This window comes from Oncorhynchus kisutch, linkage group LG30, assembly GCF_002021735.2.
Source record: "Oncorhynchus kisutch isolate 150728-3 linkage group LG30, Okis_V2, whole genome shotgun sequence".
Classification (NCBI taxonomy): domain Eukaryota; kingdom Metazoa; phylum Chordata; class Actinopteri; order Salmoniformes; family Salmonidae; genus Oncorhynchus; species Oncorhynchus kisutch.
The window spans coordinates 35,413,521-35,437,134 of record NC_034203.2 but is presented as its reverse complement, the minus strand read 5'-3'; the positions used below and the strand labels follow the sequence as shown (position 1 = coordinate 35,437,134).

Here is a 23,614-nt window from a genome sequence, read left to right as displayed (position 1 = left end):
CAGTGGAGGGTTAGGCTAAAAGCCCATCTTGGGGAATGTGAATTAGAGGAAGTAAACGGATGAAGAGAAGTCCAGGAGTGAGAGAGGAGAGACTCAGGGGGATGACAGCACATTACTCGGGGATGACAGCACATTACTCAGGGGGATGACAGCACATTACTCAGGGGGGTGACAGCACATTACTCTGGGGGGTGACAGCACATTACTCAGGGGGGTGACAGCACATTACTCAGGGGGATGACAGCACATTACTCAGGGGGATGACAGCACATTACTCAGGGGGATGACAGCACATTACTCAGGGGGATGACAGCACATTACTCAGGGGGATGACAGCACATTACTCAGGGGGGTGACAGCACATTACTCAGGGGGGTGACAGCACATTACTCATGGGGATGACAGCACATTACTCAGGGGGATGACAGCACATTACTCAGGGGGATGACAGCACATTACTCAGGGGGATGACAGCACATTACTCAGGAGATACATTGGAAAGGAAGAGGGTGAAGAACAAGAGGGAGGAGAGTAATGGGATGTCAATCGAAAAAGGTCAGAGTGTTAGACGTGTGCATGTGTTTGTGTATATATGTGTGTGTGTGTGTGTCGAGAGTGTTAAACGTGTGCATGTGTTCGTGTATGTGTGTGTGTGTATGCGTGTGTGTGTGTGTGTGTGTGTGTGTGTATAGAGTGTTAGACGTGTGCATGTGTTTGTGTATATATGTGTGTGTGTGTGTGTGTGTGTGTGTGTTAGGGCTGGGACAACACCAGTATGACGATACTCATTAGTATCGTGGCCAGGAAACAAAGCAGGAAGTGGATTTAACTTGTTTAGGAAAACAGCCTTAATGTTGAAACAAACATCATTATGATGTCATCTAGCTATAGCACACAATATTTACATACAGCAGCTTTTTAAAGGATCTGCTTCCTGTTTTTATTTTTGCCATGGTAATACAAATATTGCGACACTGGTATCGTCACAGTCCTTGTGTGTGTGTGTGTGTGTGTGAGAGAGAGAGAGTGTTAGTCAGCGTGTGTGTTGCGTGTGTTCCTTACTCTGCAGGCAGTCGGCATTTAGCAGGTCCTGACACTTGTCGTGACATTTGACCCCACACTCGGAGCACCTCATGCCCTGGCGGGCGATGCCCCACAGCAGCCCCTCACACTCATAGCAGTAGGTGGGAGTGGTGGCCGTCCACACCTCAAAGTTATGGGGCGTGGTGCAGGAGATGGGGTAGATCAGAGCCTGTAGGGTCTTCTTATAAACGTGACTTTTCTACAGAATGAGAGGAGGGGGAGGAAGGGGAGAGGCAGAGAGAGGCAGAGAGAGAGAGAGATATAGGACAGACAGAGAGGGAGAGAGGGAGCGTGAGAGAGGCAGAGGGAGGAGTGTGGTATTAATTATACATGCATACTGCCTGACAAAAGCAGCTAGCTGATAAAAACCTCAGCTGTTTAATAAATCAATTGCATCTCAGCAATAAAATGTGGTCGGATAGATCTCTTCTAAGTGTTATGCTCCTCCAGTGGAAATTACCCCTTAGGATACTAATGAAGTTGACTGAAATTAGAATTGAACTGAATGGATATTTATAGCTGTGCTGAGACAGGCGGTGGTCAAAGGTCAGAGGTCATGTGACCCACCAGGTCCTCATTGCCGAGGGTGCTGCATGCCATCGCTGTGGTGATCCCAGCCTTCCGAGCGTTCTGAGAGGCCATAGACTGAAGAGAGAGGGAGAAAGGGAGAGAGATAGATAGAGAAAGAGCGAGAGAGAGAGCAAAGAGAGAGAGCAAAGAGAGAGAGCAAAGAGAGAGAGAAAGAGAGACAGAGAAAGAGAGACAGTTAAAGAGAAACAGAAAAAGAGAGAGAGAGATACAGAGAGAGAGAGAGAGAGAGAGAGAGACATGAATTTGAGCCTTGGTAATTAAAGTATGGGTATTCCAATTACAAGAGAGCTTCAAGTGTTTTGGTGCTACACCAGCAGACTGGTCCCAGTACTCACCATGGCCTGTAACTGCACGATGGGAGGAGAGAGACAAGGGGAGGGGAAAGGGAACATATATGTAAATAAACAAGCCCCATATCAGATTTTCTAATAGAATATTGATTTATACTACAGAAGAAACTGGAAGGGGTGCAGAGGGTGTGTTTGTAAAAAAGTGTGTGTGAGTAAAACATTTGTAAACTCTTTTTACTCAAATTTGTGTATGTGTGTGTCTATATTTTGTTTGTGTGTGAGTCAATTTTGTGTGTGTGTGAGTCAGTTTGTGTGTGTGTGAGTCAGTTTTGTGTGTGTGTGAGTCAGTTTGTGTGTGTGTGAGTCAGTTTGTGTGTGTGTGAGTCAGTTTTGTGTGTGTGTGAGTCAGTTTGTGTGTGTGTGAGTCAGTTTGTGTGTGTGTGAGTCAGTTTTGTGTGTGTGTGAGTCAGTTTTGTGTGTGTGTGAGTCAGTTTTGTGTGTGTGTGAGTCAGTTTGAATTTTTTTACCGAATTTTACCCTTTTTCTCCCCAATTGTTAGTAGCTACTATCTTCTCTCATCGCTACAACTCCCGTACGGCTCGGGAGAGATGAAGGTTGAAAGTCATGCGTCCTCCGATACACAACCCAACCAAGCCGCACTGCTTCTTAACACAGCGCCATCCAACCCGGAAGCCAGCCACACCAATGTGTTGGAGGAAACACCGTGCACCTGGCAACCTTGGTTAGCGCGCACTGCGCCCGGCCCACCACAGGAGTCGCTGGTGCACAAGGATTTCCCTAAATCCTCCCTAACCCGGACGACACTGGGCCAAAACCCCTTTTGTGTGTGTATGTCTATTTTGAATGTGTGTGTGTGTGTGTGAGTCTGTTTTGTGTGTGAGTCTGTTTTGTGTGTGTGTCTATTTTGTGTGTGTGTAACTCTTTTGTGTGTGTGTCTATTTTGTATGTGTGTGTGTGAGTCTATTGTGTGTGTGTGTGTGTGTTTGAGAAGAAACTGGAAGGGGGGCAGAGGGTGTGTATGTAAAAAAAGTGTGTGTGTGAGTAAATATTTTTGTGTATGTGTGTGTCTATATTTTGTGTGTGTGTGTGTGTGTGTTTGTGTGTGAGTCAGTTTTGTGTGTGTGTGTGTGTCTATTTTGTGTGTGTGTGTGAGTCAGTTTGTGTGTGTGTGTGTGTGTGTGAGTCAGTTTTGTGTGTGTGTGTGTGTGTCAGTTTTGTGTGTGTATATTTTGTTTGTGTGATAATGTTCTCTAACATGATCTACTGTGACCTCAAACAGCTCTTAGGTTTTAATGTATTCTGCTCTCTCCCCCAATTTACATATGGCCGTCTTATTCGCTGTCTGTCAGCAATTTACCTACATGACTCAGGCAGAGGGTGCCACAGTGAGAGCCACAGCTATAGACTTCCTGTCACAACATCCACTGGAGAATGGTAATCCCTCATTTTGTGTGTGTGTGTGTGTCTCTTACCAGGTCTTTGACCAGGCAGGGGCCTTTCTTCTTGCGCAGATCAGGCATGCTGTCGATGCTGTACAAAACCTCTCCCACCCTGAGCAGGTAAAATCATCATACTGTTACACACACCTGAGACAACTCAGATACTGTATTTCAGAAATACATATATATACATATATACAGTATATACTCATAACTATATACGCTGCTACTAGGAAGTTTAGACTCTTTTGTTGAAGTGAACTGATGGCTGTTTACTATGTAAATCTGGATAATCTAGTAACTGTCCTCTCCTGTCTGTGTCTATTCTAGAGGGTGGTCACTTCCTGGCCACTGAAATATATATGCCAGGTGACCATAGAGACCCAAGGACTCATTGGCAGTTTCATTACAAATTTCTATGTATGAAATCCTCCACCTGAATGAATGGGCAACCAGATGTGTATTTGGCTTACTGGCAGTGCAGTTAATGGGCTGGTTACTCTGTATGCAGTAACGGTCACACTAATATAAGGTCTGCCTCATTTACAAATGAGCTGCCAGTCCACTCAGGGCACCCAGCCAACCGGTCAATACTCACTGGACTGGGGCCAGCGCAGGAAACACTATCCGAGACAGGCTCTCTTTTAAGAAGAAAATCTGAACATTTACACTTTACAGTTGAACGTATGTACAGTAGTGGCAATCATTGATTTAATGATTATTGTAATACTATTCTATTTAGAACAGCGTGTACTATAAATATGCCAATGCTAATCTCATTGTGTTAACTGTACTGAGTAAAGGGGTAGAGTTAGTGGATGTGACTGATAACTCACCCTCCTTTACCAAACCACAAAGAATTGGATGTCTCTCCTCGTGCCTGGAGAGAGAGGGGGAAGAGAGACAGAGAAGATGGGGAGGAGGAGAGAGAGAAGAGTACAGTTACTCTTTTGAAAGCATCAGGGCCGGTCCTGGGCATTATGACGAAAAGACGTCTAAAATACGTATTTTTTCAGACATTGAAATTAGGTTGATTTTGAATGAAAGTTGAAAAGGCGTAATTTATAGACGTCTATGTTTGGGCCAAATCAAGACTGGTACGGACAGGACCAAAACAAGACGTCCAAAAGGTGTCAGCGTCGGTCTGTGCATACTGGGGTGTAACCTACCATGTCGGCCACAATGGAATGTTATGAATGCCATCCATGTGGTAGAGGCCCACTGTTTGTTAAACAGGCTGTTGTATTGGCTTTACTAGTCCTGATTCCTGTGAATAATCCGTTTGTTTTTTTAAGCTCTGAATATCAGCTATCCAACCTTATCAGGAGTTATCCTGAGCCTATTGGCAATGTGTTTACACAGCGGGAAATGCAGAATTATTTTCTTTTTCGCAATGGAAACCAAACTTGAAACCACTGATCATGACAATTTTGTCCACGGGCTGAAACTCCTGGACAGCAGTTTTGAGTAGTCCTGATTGTCCATTTTACCTTGACTTGTCCTGTTTTTAGGATATATTGTTTATTAGTATATTTTGTATTTGTTTGGGCACCATTTAGGTTAGGCTGGATAAGATTATGCAACGTAGTTGTTGACAAGTGAAATGGAAAAGGTCAAATTAAAGCGAAAATGATCAGAGAAACCTGCATGATGTAAAAAGGTTCCATCTCATTACATTGTCATACATTGTATCTCCATCCTGTAGGCTAAATAAAAGGCTCTTTCTACTATATACTATATCTGCTACATGATTTATGTTAGATCATTTGTCTAACTGAACGTTGGTGGAGCGCTGCAGACACGCGTCTCTCCAACAGCACACTGGAGAGGCGTGCTGGGAATGGACAAGAGAAATATTTTGCATCCCTGGCTTTGACAAAGTGGACACTGCTCATCACAGGGTGGCATCAGCGCTCACTTAAAAAGCCTATATGCCACTTGGTTGAGGGAAATGCTCATTGTTTTTGGGCAGAATTATGTGAGGTTTTATGTGTTGTTGGAGGTGCATCTTGGTCAGTTTAGCTTAGAAAATGCTACCTTCATCAATCTGCTGCCAAAAACTGCCACTTAATCCTGCCTAATGAGCGGGCCGGCCTTGAGGAGCATGTCAGGAGTGCACTAGAGTGCAGCATTTAGCTGGAAAATTAGATTTTTTCTTCCTTGTGGGGGAGGATGCCCCGAGCCATCTCACAGGGATATCCAGACCTTTTCCACCACTGATGATTACCTCAGACCTCAGAGAATGCTCTTAAAACGGCACAGACACAATTCTCTCTCCCTCTATTTATATCTCTCTCTTTATTCCCTTCACTCTTTCCTTCCTTCTCTTGTTCCCACCTCCCTCCCTCTCATTCCTTCTCTTGTTCCCACCTCCCTCCCTCCCTCTCATTCCTTCTCTTGTTCCCACCTCCCTCCCTCCCTCTCATTCCTTCTCTTGTTCCCACCTCCCTCCCTCCCTCTCATTCCTTCTCTTGTTCCCACCTCCCTCCCTCCCTCTCATTCCTTCGTCATAGAGCTAAATTAGACCTAGAAATCACTTCTACAGAGACCTTGAGGAGGACCTTCTACTGAAGAAACCGCTCAGAATTGGGACACCCGGTGAGTGAACTCTCTTGACCAAAGAGGAAAAGAAAACCAGCCATTCTTTGTCCCTCAAGCCCTGGAACTGAGCAGCTCTGCCATAGACCTATAAGGGCATATTAAGTCTATGATTCGAAGAAAAACACATTCTTCAAGGATCAATGGGTAAACATGTATATAATTCATTCAAAAGTCCCAAAGTAGATGTACCATTCCCAAACAGCGGCTTTAACTGAACACACCTTTGCAGCATAGGCAGCATGTGAGTTTGGGGAAGCTCATTTTCACCATAAAAAAGCATTCCATGCATCATGGCATTTACAGACTTATGAAAGATAGCCCACTAATCCTAATGTGATTAGTAGATTGGATAGTCATAATTAGGCTAATATTATAACTTAATCACTGTTCGCAACACAGACGGTTCCATGCATGGCTGAGCGTGCAGTGGTGTAGAGGAGACTATATCAGATCCACTTCTCCTTTCTTTGCACAGGAAAGATTTGGCCTTTTATAAAAACATTTCATGCATTTCTACTACACTTTCTAAGACTGGAACATTAGCATCATCATTTGATATACACCAAACATTACAGGGTAGCCTACTCTGCTGACACTGACAAACAGATCAATAAAAACCATGTTGTCGGATCCATATAATCGGCCCACGAGAAGGGGAGACACCTTGTCAACCAACAAAAACGTTCAAGTGGCTCTGACCCAACAATGATAAAGAGTGAATATGCACACTCACCAGGGATATGGCCGATGCTATATCTTTGGTGCCAATAAGATAGGCTATACTGTTTAAAATATATATATATATTTTACCTTAATTTAACTAGGCAAGTCAGTTAAGAACAAATTCTTATTTTCAATGACAGCCTAGGAACAGTGGGTTAACTGCCTTGTTCAGGGGCAGAATGACAGATTGTACCTTGTCAGCTCAGAGATTTGAATGATTTATTTGTTTCTGTATAATTTAGGCTATTTAATTTAGCCTGCTTTAGCCTTATGGATGACATACACAGAGAGAGAGCGAGAGAGAGAGAGAGAGAGAGAGAGAGAGAGAGATGAGAGAGAGAGAGAGAGAGAGAGAGAGAGACGAAGAGAGAGGCACACACAGAGAGAGAGAGAGAGGAGAGAGAGAGAGAGAGAGAGAGAGAGAGAGAGCGAGAGAGAAAGACCAGAGAGAGAGGCACAGAGAAAGAGAGAGAGAGAGGCACACCACAGAGAGAGAGAGAGAGAGAGAGAGACACACACACAGAGACACAGAGAAAGAGAGAGAGAGACAGACAGACAGACAGATAGACAGACAGACAGACAGACAGAGAGAGAGAGACAGCGAGAGAGAGAGAGAGAGAGAGAGAGAGAGAGACAGCGAGAGAGAGAGAGAGACAGTGAGAGAGAGAGACACAGAGAGAGAGAGACACACAGAGAGAGAGAGTTATTACTCATTTAACCTTGGGATTCTGCCTCCCACATCATGACTCTGTTTGTTTGGTTTTATCTAAGGCCAGCTTGAATCTGCACCGGCAGAATGATCATAAACCCATGAAGATCTACTGAAAGCAAAATCATACTGCGTCAGAATATGAAGAGGTATAAACAAGTATGTTATGGATTGATTTCGCAGGCAACACTACAAAGATATTGATGGAAAAGTTTCTTGCTAATTTCACCTGACTGTAGTTCAGTTCTACGGGCTTTGCTGAGAGATTGTTACAGTTCTAAAATCATAATAATGAATGTGCAGAGTATCCATGAAATTCTAACAAGGAAACATTGGATAAGATTATGCAACGTAGTTGTTGACAAGTGAAATGGAAAAGGTCAAATTAAAGCGAAAATGAATGTGAGCACTGCAGGACATTACTGAAACATCATTGGCCAACAGGTCATCCATTATCTTGAACAACCAATCACTTTGTACCCACCTGTCAATCTGCTCCAATCATGGCCGACCAGAGTGCATGTGAGTATCGCTATGACAATGACATGAAACTGGAAAGAAAACGAAGTAGTGGGACAAAAAAAACAAAAAAACAAAAGGGGTGATAAGGGAAATCAACAAAATACCAAAACATAAACACAGTGACAAACACCAACATAAACATCAAAGAAAGTGATTATTCATTCTATACAAAATAATGATTAGCAAAATGATATGTGAAGAAATGTGAGCAAACTAATAAACAAATCAATCAAGCCAAAGTAAACATTCAAATCAATTATTTTAGCAGTTCTGTATGACTGAAAGACAGAGTTGAGTGAGTTATTTTCCATACCAAGGGCAAATGTGCACCAACATCTATATAAAATGTATCTTCAGATCATTTAAAATATGAATTGTATACTGTGTAAGACACATTAGGTCTGCACTGCTGTATCTAAATGCACATCGGGAACCCATTCACCCGGCTTTGGCAGTAAATAATGCATATCGCATTCATTTTTCAAAGCTCTGCAAAAAGTACTTCAGAGACTTTTAGAATGTGTCTACTATTGTCCCTCTCTTCCTCCCTTCATCTGGATAAAGCACTAAGGATGGGACTGGGGTGCAGGCTGGATCTGGAAACAAGGCTGGTTAGGTATGCTACATGGGGTCGGGATGACTATAAGATGGGGGTAGGGCTGGGGTATAGGGCAAGAGGATGGGGTATAGGGCTGGGGATAGGGCAAGAAGATGGGGTACAGGGCTGGGGATAGGGCAAGAGGATGGGGTATAGGGCTGGGGATAGGGCAAGAGGATGGGGTATAGGGCTGGGGATAGGGCAAGAGGATGGGGTACAGGGCTGGGGATAGGGCAAGAAGATGATAGGGCAAGAAGATGGGGTATAGGACTGGGGATAGGGCAAGAAGATGGGGTATAGGGCAAGAAGATGGGGTATAGGACTGGGGATAGGGCAAGAGGATGGGGTATAGGGCTGGGGATAGGGCAAGAGGATGGGGTATAGGGCTGGGGATAGGGCAAGAGGATGGGGTGTAGGGCTGGGGTATAGGGCAAGAAGATGGGGTTAGGGCTGTGGTATAGGGCAAGTGGATGGGGTATATGACTGGGGATAGGGCAAGAAATTGGGGTATAGTGCAAGAAGATGGGGGGTAGGGCTGGGGTATAGGGCAAGAAGATGGGGTATAGGACATGGGATAGGGCAAGAAGATGGGGTATAGGGCTGGGGCAAGAATATGGGGTATAGGGCTGGGGATAGGGCAAGAAGATGGGGTATAGGGCTGGGGATAGGGCAAGAAGATGGGGTTTGGGGCTGGGGATAGGGCAAGAGGATGTGGTATAGGGCTGGGGTATAGGGCAAGAAGATGGGGTATAGGGCTGGGGTATAGGGCAAGAAGATGGGGTTTGGGGCTGGGGTATAGGGCAAGAAGATGGGGTATAGGGCTGGGGTATAGGGCAAGAAGATGGGGGTAGGGCTGGGGTATAAGGGCAAGAAGGTGGGTGTAGGGCTGGGGTATAGGGCAAGAATATGGGGTATAGGACTTGGGATAGGGCAAGATGATGGGGTATAGGACTGAGGATAGGGCAAGAAGATGGGGTATAGGGCTGGGGATAGGGCAAGAAGATGGGGTATAGGGCAAGAAGATGGGAGTAGGTCTGGGGTATAGGGCAAGAGGATGGGGTACAGGGATGGGGATAGGGCAAGAAGATGGGGTATAGGGGAAGAAGAATGGGGTAGGGCTGGGTATAGGTCAAGAAGATGGGGTATAGGACTGGGGATAGGGCAAGAAGATGGGGTATAGGGCTGGGGATAGTTCAAGAAGATGGGGTATAGGACTGGGGATAGGGCAAGAAGATGGGGTATAGGGTAGGTATAGGGCTGGGGATAGTTCAAGAAGATGGGGTACAGGGCTGGGGATAGTTCAAGAAGATGGGATACAGGGCTGGGGATAGTTCAAGAAGATGGGGTATAGGGCTGGGGATAGGGCAAGAGGATTGGGTATAGGGGAAGAGGATGGGGTATAGGGCTGGGGACGGAACAAGAGGATGGGGTATAGGGCTGGGGACGGAACAAGAGGATGGGGTATAGGGCTGGGGATAGGGCAAGAAGATGGACAGTTGTATGTAACTGGGACTGGGACAGTTATAAGGGACTGGGGCAGTTGTATGGGACTAGGACATTTGTATGGGACTGGGACAGCAGTATGGGACTGGGACAGTTGTATGGGACTGGGACAGTTGTATGGGACTGGGACAGTTGTATGGGACTGGGACAGTTGTGTGTGACTGGGACAGTAGTGTGGGACTGGGACAGTTGTATGGGACCGGGACAGTTGTATGGGACCGGGACAGTTGTATGGGACTGGGACAGTTGTGTGGGACCGGGACAGTTGTATGGGACTGGGGAATAAGGTGTGAGTGGGAGATCTTACCTCCCGAAGCTGCTGTTGGACCCTGTTGATGATTCGTAGCCAGTTCTCTCTAGCCCGCAGCGACGGGTCCACCGGCTCCTTGGGCTCCTCATCTACAGGGCCACTACAGGGACAAGAACAGGACTGAGAACAACTCCATGTCTGGGTCCCAAATGGCCCTCTCCCTGGTCAAAAGTAGTGCACTATATAGGGAATAGGGGGTCATTTCAGACGCATATTCATGCTCTTTTTCACAGTCCACCCAATATGGTGGCCCAATAAAACAAATGCCCCTGTTGCTCTGAAAGGCTAAAAGATTAGAGATTTGGGAGGGGGGTTTACCTCTCAGGGATGGGCTCAACCTCCTCTATGGGGGTGGGGGGGGCGGCTCTCGTCAAACCTCAGCTCCTCGTCTTCCATGGAGGGTTCCTCCTCTATGGGGGTGGGGATCCTAACCTCGGGTAGAAGGGGTTCGTTTTCCTCTAGAAGGTGTTGGTCCTCCGGCAGGGGGGGTTTGGAATCGGGGCCCTCTGATTGGGGAGTTGTTTGGGCAGGGGGCTGGGCCTGAGAGGGGGGGGCAGTGGAGGGGGTCGGTTGGGAGGGAGGGCCAGTGGTTGTGGACTGGGTGCCCTGAGGAGAAGGGGCCCCGGTGGCAGGGTGAGACGGGGGAATGGAGGAGGCAGACTGGGGCTGGGGTTGTGAGCCTGGGGGGTGAGCCTGGGGTTGTGGGCCTGGGGGGTGAGGCTGGGCAGTTTGGGCAGTGGGGAGTCCAGAAGACAGAAAAGATGAGGCCAGGCCTGTTACTGCTGCTGAGAAGGGCTTTGCCATGGAGAAGAAGGACTGGGCTGGTGCTGGGCCGGGGACTGGCTGGGGCTGAGACTGTGGTTGAGGAGCCTGGGTGGGTGGCTGACCCAGGGGCTGTCCTCCTGGAGCCATGGCCGGAGGGTGGGCTTGATTTGGGGCTTGGCTGGGCGGCTGGACGGGTGGCGCCTGATGTTGATGCAGAGAAGGCTGTTTTTCCAGGGGGGGTCTAGAAGCACCGGGGACGTCGAGTGTGGGGGGTGCCGTGCTGGTGGGGGTGGGGGTGTAGGGGACCTCCATATCCTCACTGAGGGTGCCGTCCAGAGGGTAATCCTCATCGTCATAAATCTCGCCCTCCTCTCCTTCATATGTCCCCTCTTCCTCATACAGGCCCCCGTCATCCTCCTCATAGAGGGCCCCCTCCTCACCCCCGTCCTTACTGTAGCCCCCCTCATCGCTGTACCCCCCCTGGGTCTCGTCAGGGTCCCAGTCGGGAGAGCCCTTGCTGTAGGTGACAGAGGAGTGACAGGAGTGGTAAGAGTCGTTCTCATCGTAAGGATCCCTCTCTCTGTACTCCGGGCCGTACTCCTCCTCACTCAGCTGGCTGCTGCAGCGACTCAACTCTGCCGACGACGCATAGCTTCCCGTAGGGCTGGAGAGGAGTGGAGGGAGGACAAAGAGAAGAGAGGACAAAAGAAGAGTGGAAGAGTGAGAGACAGGGAAGAGAGAAGTAAAAGGAGGAGGAAGTAGAGACAGATGAGAGAAAGGTGGAGGAGGGAGGAAGTAGAGACAGGACGAGAGAAAGGTGGAGGAGGGAGGAAGTAGAGACAGGACGAGAGAAAGGTGGAGGAGGGAGGAAGTAGAGACAGGACGAGAGAAGTGGAGGAGGAGGAAGTAGAGACAGGACGAGAGAAAGGTAAGAGGAGGGAGGAAGTAGAGGACAGGACGAGAGAAAGGTGGAGGAGGGAGGAAGTAGAGACAGGACGAGAGAAAGGTGGAGGAGGGAGGAAGTAGAGACAGGACGAGAGAAAGGTGGAGGAGGGAGGAAGTAGAGACAGGACGAGAGAAAGGTGGAGGAGGGGAGAAAGTAGAGACAGGACGAGAGAAAGGTGGAGGAGGGAGGAAGTAGAGACAGGACGAGAGAAAGGTGGAGGAGGGAGGAAGTAGAGACAGGACGAGAGAAAGGTGGAGGAGGGAGGAAGTAGAGACAGGACGAGAGAAAGGTGGAGGAGGGAGGAAGTAGAGACAGGATGAGAGAAAGGTGGAGGAGGGAGGAAGTAGAGACAGGATGAGAGAAAGGTGGAGGAGGGAGGAAGTGGGGAATGAGGAAGGAAAGGAAGAGTAAGAAATAGTCATTACCATGGAGGGACAGACAGACATACAGACACTTTCTTAAAGTACACAATATCCAGAGCATCCCTGAGCAATATTAAAACGCTCTGCTATAACACCTGACTGTGAAGGTAAAACCCACTAAACTGATGGTTAATCGATAGGAGGTAAGCAAAACAGCAGTGTTAGACAGAGAGAGAAATAAATGAGAGAGAGACAGAAGGAGCGAGAAAGAAAGAGAGAGGAGAAAGAGAGAGCGATAAGGAGAAAGAGAGAGATAAGGAGAAAGAGAGAGAGATAAGGAGAAAGAGAGAGAAGGAAAGATTGAAAACGAGAGAGAGAAATAGAGCAGAACAGAAAGCTGACAAATGAAAAAGAACAAGCATCCTCGCAGGGAACAAACACGGGAGGAGTATTTATACTCCATGATAAATGAGGCTATTAAAGAAAGAATGGAGAGAGAGGGAGAGAGGGGGGGGGGGCAGAGGGAGGGAGGGACAGAGGAAGAGGGGGTGAGCAAAGAAGAGAGAAGGAGAGGAGAGAGAGATATGGAGAGGGGAGAGAGAGAGGGAAGAGGGGGGAGAGGGGAGAGAGGGGGAGAGAGACGTGGAAAGGGGAGAGAGAGGGGGAAGAGGGGGGTGAGGGGGAGAGGGAGAGGGGGAAGAGGGAGAGAGGTGGGAGAGGGGGGAGAGGGAGAGAGGTGGGAGAGAGGGAGGGGGAGAGAGGGGGGAAAGGGAGAGAGGGGAGATAGGGGGGAGAGGGAGGAGAGGGAGAGAGGGAGATAGGGGAGAGAGAGGGAGAGCAATGAAGAGAGAAGGAGGAGGAGAGGATACACACACTCACACACATCAAAATGTTTGTGCAGTATTGACCATGAGAATTGTTGGTTGAATAATGCACGAAGAAGCAGCGAGTAGCGGACTCAGTCAGGAGAATCAGTCAGGGGACACAGTCAGGGAACACACTCATGGGACAAAGTCAGGGGACACAGTCAGGGTAGTGTGTCTTTTCCTCAGGCTGAGAGGAACATACCTGCAAGGTAAGCACTGAGCTGGAGCAGGAGACCAGGGAGTATACAGACAGAGAGGAGCAGGAGACCGGGGAGTATACAGACAGAGAGGAGCAGGAGACCGGGGAGTATACAGACAGAGAGGAGCAGGAGACCAGGGAGTATACAGACAGAGAGGAGCAGGAGACCAGGGAGTATACAGACAGAGGAGCAGGAGACCGGGGAGTATACAGACAGAGAGGAGCAGGAGACCAGGGAGTATACAGACAGAGAGGAGCAGGAGACCAGGGAGTATACAGACAGAGAGGAGCAGGAGACCAGGGAGTATACAGACAGAGAGGAGCAGGAGACTGGGGAGTATACAGACAGAGGAGCAGGAGACCAGGGAGTATACAGACAGAGAGGAGCAGGAGACCGGGGAGTATACAGACAGAGAGGAGCAGGAGACCAGGGAGTATACAGACAGAGAGGAGCAGGAGACCAGGGAGTATACAGACAGAGAGGAGCAGGAGACTGGGGAGTATACAGACAGAGGAGCAGGAGACCAGGGAGTATACAGACAGAGAGGAGCAGGAGACCAGGGACTATACAGACAGAGGAGCAGGAGACCAGGGACTATACAGACAGAGGAGCAGGATAGACACACATACCTGATGGCCCTCTGGTGGTAGTCGAGGGGGCCACAGCTGTTGGAAGGGGGGTAGGAGGAGGGGCGGGTCCCCTGGCGGTGCTGCTGGTCTCTGATGGGGTACTGGTGGACGGAGGCGTTGGGCTGAGACGTGGTATAGTAGGGGGGAGGGATGCTGTTACTGGTCTCACTGCGGTAGTCACTGTCTCGGTCATCCACAGCACTGTCTGGGTCCTCATCTGGAGGAGAGAGAAGAGGAGAGGAGAGGAGAGGAGTGGAGTGGAGTGGAGTGGAGTGGAGTGGAGTGGAGTGGAGTGGAGTGGAGTGGAGTGGAGTGGAGTGGAGTGGAGAGGAGAGGAGAGGAGAGGAGAGGAGAGGAGAGGAGAGGAGAGGAGAGGAGAGGAGAGGAGAGGAGAGGAGAGGAGAGGAGAGGAGAGGAGAGGAGAGGAGAGGAGAGGAGAGGAGAGGAGAGGAGAGGAGATTAGATTAGATTAGATTAGATTAGATTAGATTAGATTAGATGAGATGAGATGAGAGGAGATTAGATGAGAGGAGAGGAGATTAGATGAGATGAGAGGAGATTAGATGAGAGGAGAGGAGAGGAGATTAGATGAGATGAGATGAGAGGAGATTAGATGAGATGAGAGGAGTGGAGACGAGATTAGATGAGAGGAGATTAGATGAGAAGAGAGGAGTGGAAAGAAGATGAGATGAGATGAGATGAGATTAGATGAGAGGATATGAGAGGAGGGGAGAGGAGTGGAGTGGAGAGGAGATTAGATGAGAGGAGAGGAGTGGAGAGCAGATTAGATGAGAAGAGATGAGAGGAGTGGAGTGGAGAGGAGATTAGATGAGAGGAGTAGAGAGGAGAGGAGATTAGATGAGAGGAGATTAGATTAGATGAGATGTGTAGAGAGGAGATTAGATGAGAAGAGATTAGATGAGAGGAGAGAAGTGGAGAGGAGATTAGATGAGAGGAGATTAGATGAGAGGAGTGGAGAGGAGATTAGAGGAGATTAGATTAGATGAGAGGAGATTAGATGAGAGGAGAATAGATGAGAAGAGAGGAGAATAGATGAGGAGAATAGATGAGAGGAGTGGAGATTAAATGAGAGGAGAGGAGATTAAATGAGAGGAGAGGAGATTAGATGAGAAGAGTGGTGATTAGATTAGAGGAGAGGAGATTAGATGAGAGGAGATTAGATGAGAGGAGAGGAGATTAGATGAGAGGAGAGGAGATTAGATGAGAGGAGAATAGATGAGAAGAGAGGAGAATAGATGAGAGGAGAGGAGAGGAGAGGAGATTAGATGAGAAGAGATTAGATGAGAGGAGATTAGATTAGATGAGATGAGAGGAGATTAGATGAGAGGAGTGGAGATGAGATTAGATGAGAGGAGATTAGATGAGAAGAGAGGAGTGGAAAGAAGATGAGATGAGAGGAGATGAGATGAGATTAGATGAGAGGATATGAGAGGAGGGGAGAGGAGTGGAGTAGAGAGGAGAGCAGATTAGATGAGAAGAGATTAGATGAGAGGAGTGGAGTGGAGTGGAGAGGAGATTAGATGAGAGGAGTAGAGAGGAGAGGAGATTAGATGAGAGGAGTGGAGAGGAGATTAGATGAGATGTGTAGAGAGGAGATTAGATGAGAAGAGATTAGATGAGAGGAGAGAAGTGGAGAGGAGATTAGATGAGAGGAGATTAGATGAGAGGAGTGGAGAGGAGATTAGAGGAGATTAGATTAGATGAGAGGAGATTAGATGAGAGGAGAATAGATGAGAAGAGAGGAGAATAGATGAGGAGAATAGATGAGGAGTGGAGATTAAATGAGAGGAGAGGAGATTAAATGAGAAGAGTGGTGATTAGATTAGAGGAGAGGAGATTAGATGAGAGGAGATTAGATGAGAGGAGATGAGAAGAGAGGAGAATAGATGAGAAGAGAGGAGAATAGATGAGAAGAGAGGAGAATAGATGAGAAGAGAGGAGAGGAGAGGAGAGGAGAGGAGAGGAGAGGAGAGGAGAGGAGAGGAGAGGAGAGGAGAGGAGAGGAGAGGAGAGGAGAGGAGAGGAGAGGAGATTAGATGAGTGGAGAGGAGAGGAGATGAGATTAGATGAGAGGAGATTAGATGAGAAGAGAGGAGTGGAAAGAAGATGAGATGAGAGGAGATGAGATGAGATTAGATGAGAGGATATGAGAGGAGGGGAGAGGAGTGGAGTGGAGAGGAGATTAGATGAGAGGAGAGGAGTGGAGAGGAGATGAGAGGAGTGGAGAGCAGATTAGATGAGAAGAGATTAGATGAGAGGAGTGGAGTGGAGAGGAGATTAGATGAGAGGAGGAGAGGAGAGGAGAGGAGATTAGATGAGAGGAGTGGAGAGGAGATTAGATGAGATGTGTAGAGAGGAGATTAGATGAGAAGAGATTAGATGAGAGGAGATTAGATGAGAGGAGATTAGATGAGAGGAGATTAGATGAGAGGAGTGGAGAGGAGATTAGAGGAGATTAGATTAGATGAGAGGATATGAGAGGAGGGGAGAGGAGTGGAGTGGAGAGGAGATTAGATGAGAGGAGAGGAGTGGAGAGGAGATGAGGAGTAGAGAGCAGATTAGATGAGAAGAGATTAGATGAGAGGAGTGGAGTGGAGAGGAGATTAGATGAGATGTGTAGAGAGGAGATTAGATGAGAAGAGATTAGATGAGAGGAGAGAAGTGGAGAGGAGATTAGATGAGAGGAGTGGAGAGGAGATTAGATGAGAGGAGGTTAGATGAGAGGAGAATAGATGAGAAGAGAGGAGAATAGATGAGGAGAATAGATGAGAGGAGTGGAGATTAAATGAGAGGAGAGGAGATGAGAGGAGAGGAGATTAGATGAGAAGAGTGGTGATTAGATTAGAGGAGAGGGGATTAGATGAGAGATTAGATGAGAGGAGAGGAGATTAGATGAGAGGAGAGGAGATTAGATGAGAGGAGAATAGATGAGAAGAGAGGAGAATAGATGAGAGGAGATTAGATTAGATGTGTAGAGAGGAGATTAGATGTGTAGAGAGGAGATTAGATGAGAAGAGATTAGATGAGAGGAGAGAAGTGGAGAGGAGATTAGATGAGAGGAGATTAGATGAGAGGAGTGGAGAGGAGATTAGATGAGAGGAGGTTAGATGAGAGGAGAATAGATGAGAAGAGAGGAGAATAGATGAGGAGAATAGATGAGAGGAGTGGAGATTAAATGAGAGGAGAGGAGATGAGAGGAGAGGAGATTAGATGAGAAGAGTGGTGATTAGATTAGAGGAGAGGGGATTAGATGAGAGATTAGATGAGAGGAGAGGAGATTAGATGAGAGGAGATTAGATGAGAGGAGATTAGATGAGAAGAGAGGAGATTAGATGAGAGAACACAGGGTTAATAATAGCCATGGTGTGTGTCCCAAATTCCACATTATTCCTTATATAGTGCACTACTTTAGTAGTGGGCAAAAGAAGTGCACTATATGGGGAATAGGGTGCCATTTGGGACATAACCATGGGGGTGTGCAGTACTGACACTTTCCATTCTCTCCCTTTAATCAAGGACTGACTCAGACTCTCTTGAGAGAGTGGGTGAAACTAAAGCTGGCTTCACATTGTGGAGGTGAAGGACTGTCGTTCACACAGACGGATAAAATCTAGAATCATCTCAACTGGACGGATTCCGATTCGTCCGTTGTGTTCAGATTTTAGAACACTGGAACCTGTTCACACAGGATTCTGACTACATCTCGCCCAATCATACTGCCAGACTGTTGAAATTCAGTCTAAATCACTCTACATTTTGTCAGATGGTCACTCAGCAGAATGATCAACACCACTCATTCACAATGCACACTCAGCAGAATGATCAACACCACTCATTCATAATGCACACTCAGCAGAATGATCAACACCACTCATTCACAATGCACACTCAGCAGAATGATCAACACCACTCATTCACAATGCACACTCAGCAGAATGATCAACACCACTCATTCACAATGCACACTCAGCAGAATGATCAACACCACTCATTCACAATGCACACTCAGCAGAATGATCAACACCACTCATTCACAATGCACACTCAGCAGAATGATCAACACCACTCAACACCACTCATTCACAATGCACACTCAGCAGAATGATCAACACCACTCATTCACATTCACCAAATATCTCAAATTTGGTCTTTTACCAAATAGGGCTATCTTCTGTATACCCCCCTACCTTGTCACAACACAACTGATTGGCTCAAATGCATTAAGAAGGAAAGAAATTCCACAAATTAACTTGAAATGCATTTCAGGTGACTAACTCATGAAGCTGGTTGAGAGAATGCCAAGAGTGTGCAAAGCTGTCATGAAGCTGGTTGAGAGAATGCCAAGAGTGTGCAAAGCTGTCATCAAGGCCAAGGGTGGCTACTTTGAAGAATCTCAAATATAAAATATATTTTCATTTGTTTAACACTTTTTTGGTTACTACATGATTGAATATGTGTTATTTCATTATTATTCTACAATGTAAAAAATAGCCAAGATAAAGATAAACTCTGGAATGAGTTGGTGTCATATCTGGCCGTGATTGAGAGTCTAATAGGGTGTTGCACAATAGGCCCAGCGTCGTCGGGGTTTGGACGGAGTAGGCCGTCATTGTAAATAAGAATTTGTTCTTAACTGACTTGCCTAGTTAAATAAAGGTTAAATTAGGGAAAGGGGGATACCTAGTCAGTTGTTCAACTGAATGTGTCTTCTGCATTTAACCCAACCCTTCTGAATCAGAGAGGTGCGGGGACCTGCCTTAATCCACATTAATCAATCATAATCATCATCATCATCGATGTTCAGAACCCTGACAAAGGCTGCCAGAGCATAACGCCTCCATCTAAGAGTGTTTTGAATCTATCTCGTCTTGCTGTGTAAACAGTACAGGCATCTTAACCCTTCCCACACAAGCCAGTGGGTTGGCGGTTATTTTTGAGGAGTTTTGCAATATGTTATTATATATACCATCTCTTCATAATCCCATGTCCCTCCCTCCCTCCCTCCCTCCCTCCCTCCCTCCCTCCCTCTCCCCCTTTCCTCCTCCTCCCTTCTAAGGCTACTATACAGTAAGTGAATGGAGGTGGATTAGCAACACTGCAGTGATGAGTCTGATCGAGAAGCCATGCTTGTATGAGACCATCAGCTTATCACAAAGAAGAAGATAGAGAGATTGAGAAGAGAGAGGAAGAGAAATAAAAAGAGAGAGAGAGAGAGAAAGAGATAGATAGATAGACAGAGAGAGAGAGAGAGAAAGAAAGAGATAGATAGATAGACAGAGAGAGAGATAGATACAGAGAGAGATACAGAGAGAGAGAGAGAGAGAGAGAGAGAGAGAGATACAGAGAGAGAGAGAGAGAGAGAGAGAGAGAGAGAGAGAGATACAGAGAGAGAGAGACCGAGACCGAGAGAGAAAGACAAGAACTGGACAAGAACCTGACACCCTCAGCAAACAGGGGGACAAACACCTACCTAGAGGTGACAGCATTTCCTCCCTCGTATACCCCCCTAGGCACAACTATGACAATATAACCAACAAAAACGGGTCAAAACTCTGTCGGGTCAAAAACCAGCTCTGTCGCACGCTGGGTATGTACATAGTCAATGGTAGGCTTCGAGGGGACTCCTACGGTAGGTACACCTATAGCTCATCTCTTGGCAGTAGTACTGTAGACTACTTTATCACTGACCTCAACCCAGTCTCTGAGCGCTCACAGTCAGCCCACTGACACCCCTGTCAGATCACAGCAAAATCACAGTCTACTTGAACAGAGCAATACTCAATCATGAGGCAACAAAGCCAAAGGAACTGAGTAATACAAACAAATGCTATAGATGGAAAGAATGCAGTGTGGAAACCTACCAAAAAACTATTAGGCAACAAACAAATTCAATCACCTTTAGATGACTTCCTGGACAAAACATTCCACTATAATAGTGAAGGTGTAAACTTTGCAGTAGAAAACCTAAACATTATATTTGACCTCTTAGCTTCCCTATTAAATCAAAAAATGTCAAGCAGACGACCTAAGAAAATTAACAACAATGACAAATGGTTTGATGAAGAATGCAAAAACCTAAGAAAGAAATTGAGAAACCTAGTCAACCAAAAACATAGAGACACAGAAAATCTGAGCACACGCCTTCACTATGGTGAATCACTAAAACAATACAGAAATACACTACGGAAAAAGATGGAACAGCACGTCAGAAATCAGCTCAATGTAATTCAACAATCCATAGAATCTAATCACTTCCGGGAAAATTGGAAAACACTAAACAAACAACAACACGAAGAGTCATCTATACAAAATGGAGATGTATGGATAAAAAGATCTCCAATCTTTTTGGCCCTATAACAAAGAACAAACAGCAAAAACATATACAAGATCAAATACAAATTATAGAATCAACTATTAAAGACCAGAACCCACTGGATTCTCCAATTACATTGAATGAACTAAAGGAAAAAACAAAATCCCTCCAACCAAAAAGGCCTGTGGTGTGGATGGTATCCTCAATGAAATGATAAAATATAGAGACCACGAATTCCAGTTGGCTATACTTAAACTCATTATCATAATCTTCAGCTCTGGAATCTTATCCAATATTTGGAACCAAGGACAGATCACCCCAATCCACAAAAGTGGAGACAAATTTGACCCCAATAACTACCGTGGGATATGCATCAACAGCATCCTTGGGAAAATCCTCTGCATTATCAATAACATCAGGCTCATATGTTTCCTCAGTGAAAACAATATACTGAGCAAATGTTAAATTGGCTTTTTACCGAATTAGCGTACGACAGACCACGTATTCACCCTGCAAACCCTAAATGACAAACAAACAAAACAAAACAAAGCAAAGTCTTCTCATACTTTGTTGATTTCAAAAAAGCTTTTGACTCAATTTGGCATTAGGGCCTGTTATAGAAATTGATGGAAAGTGGTGTTGGGGGAAAAACATACAACATTATAAAATCCATGTACACAAACAACAAGTCTGCGGTTAAAATTTGCAAAAAAACACACACATTTCTTTCCACAGGGCCATGGGGTGAGACGGGGATGCAGCTTATCGATGAATTGGCGCGGGCACTAGAACAGTCTGCAGCACCGACCTCAGCCTACTACAATCTGAAGTCAAATGTCTACTGTTTGCTGATGATCTGGTGCTTCTGTCCCCAATCAAGGAGGGCCTACCACAGAACCTAGATATTCTGCACAGATTGTGCCAGACCTGGGCCCTGACAAACCTGGGCCCTGACAGACCTGGGCCCTGACAGACCTGGGCCCTGACAGACCTGGGCCCTGTCAGACCTGGGCCCTGTCAGACCTGGGCCCTGTCAGACCTGGGCCCTGACAGACCTGGGCCCTGACAGACCTGGGCCCTGACAGACCTGGGCCCTGACAGACCTGGGCCCTGACAGACCTGGGCCCTGACAGTAAATCTCAGTAAGACAATAATAATGGTGTTCCAAAAAAGGTCCAGTCTCCAGGGCCACAAATACAAATTCCCTCTAGACAACGTTGCCCTAGAGCACACAAAAAACTATACATACCTTGGCCTAAACATCAGCGGCACAGGTAACTTCCACAAAGCTGTGAACGATCTGAGAGATGAGGCAAGAAGGGCCTTCTATGCCATCAAAAGGAACATAACATTTGACATAGATTTAGGATCTGGCAAAAAATACTTGAATCAGTTATAGAACCCATTACCCTTTATAGTTGTGAGGTCTGGGGTCTGCTTACCAACCGAGAATTGACTAAATGGGACAAACACCAAATTGAGATTCTGAATGCAGAATTCTGCAAAAATATCCTGTGTACAACGTCAAACACCAAATAATGCATGCAGAGCAGAATCAGGCCGATACCGGCTAATTATCAAAATCCAGAAAAGAGACATTAAATCCTACAACCACTTAAAAGGAAGCGATTCCCAAACCTTCCATAACAAAGCCATCACCTACAGAGAGATGAACCTGCTGGTCCTGGGGCTCTGTTCACAAACACAAACAGACCCCACAGAGCCCCAGGACAGCAACATAATTAGACCCAATCATGAGAAAACAAAAAGATAATTACTTGACACATTGGAAAGAATGAACAAAAAAACTAGAATGCAATTTGGCCCAAAACAGAGAGTACACAGTGGCAGAATACCTGACCACTGTGACTGACCCAAAATTAAGGAAAGCTTTGACTATGTACAGACTCAGTGAGCATAGCCTTGCTATTGAGAAAGGCTGATCTGGTTCTCAAGAGAAGACAGGTTATGTGCACACTGTCCACAAAATGAAGTGGAAACTGAGCTGCACTTCCTAACCTCCTGTCAAATGTATGACCATATTAGAGACAGATCCACAAAGAATTCCAAAACAAATCTAATGTTGATAAACTCCCATATCTACTGGGTGAAATACCACAGTATGCCATACAGCAGCAAGATGTGTGACCTGTTGCCACAATAAAAGGGCAACCAGTGAACAACAAACACCATTGTAAATACAACCCATATTTATGTTAATTGATATACCATTTTGTTCTTTAACTATTTGATCTTTTGTGAGCTTAATTTTGACTGTACTTTTTTATTTTAAAAAATCACTTTTGTTTATTATCTATTCCACTTGCTTTGGCAATGTAAACATATGTTTCCCTTGCCATAAAGAGAGAGAGAGAGAAAGAGAGAGAGACGAAATAGTGAAATAGAAAGAGAGAGATAGAGAAAGAGAAATAAAGAAAACATTTTATTTTTATTTTACCTTTATTTAACCAGGCAAGTCAGTTAAGAACAAATTCTTATTTTCAATGACGGCCTAGGAACAGTGGTTTAACTGCCTGTTCAGGGGCAGAACGACAGATTTGTACCTTGTCAGCTCGGGGATTCAAACTTGCAATCTTTCGGTTACTAGTCCAACGCTCTAACCACTAGGCTAGAAGAGAGAGAAAAAGAAAGAAAGAAAGAAAGAGAGAGAGAGAGAGAAAAAGAAAGAAAGAAAGAAAGAAAGAAAGAAAGAAAGAAAGAAGAAAGAAAGAAAGAAAGAGAGAGAGAGAGAAAAAATAGAGAAAGAGAGAGGAATAAAGAGAGAGAGAAAGAGAAAGAGAGAGAGAGAGAAAGAGAGAGAGAGAGCGACTAATAGAAACAGAGGGTGCATTAAAGGTAACTCACTTTGTTGTTCTCCCCACAGACTCCAGTTACCTACAAAGAAACAGAATGTTTTAAGATTAATTCTGAAACATTCTGAATATGACAATATCTAAATGACTTAATGGGTTTTAGAACACTTTAATTGAACTGTTTGCACTGATAGTATGTGTGTCTTACTTACTGCATAGTATGCTGTGCTAAAGTAAGGGTACTTTTAGGTGCAGACTGTCATGCATTGTTATTGTTAGGAAATGTTTTCATGCCAACAAGGAGGCTAG

The 23,614-nt window shown here is 45.9% G+C and overlaps 1 protein-coding gene across 1 annotated transcript in view; it reads right to left on the bottom strand.

Annotated features, from left to right (window-relative positions):
- The window catches only part of LOC109874760 (protein unc-13 homolog A), a 97,197-nt gene that overhangs the window by 40,966 nt on the left and 32,617 nt on the right, over window positions 1–23,614 (bottom strand). The window contains 10 exon segments of the mRNA XM_031810303.1: window positions 1,063–1,282; window positions 1,651–1,728; window positions 2,010–2,021; window positions 3,458–3,536; window positions 4,261–4,304; window positions 10,388–10,490; window positions 10,709–10,725; window positions 10,727–11,819; window positions 14,159–14,375; window positions 23,358–23,387. Coding sequence (XP_031666163.1) covers window positions 1,063–1,282; window positions 1,651–1,728; window positions 2,010–2,021; window positions 3,458–3,536; window positions 4,261–4,304; window positions 10,388–10,490; window positions 10,709–10,725; window positions 10,727–11,819; window positions 14,159–14,375; window positions 23,358–23,387 — 1,893 coding nt within the window.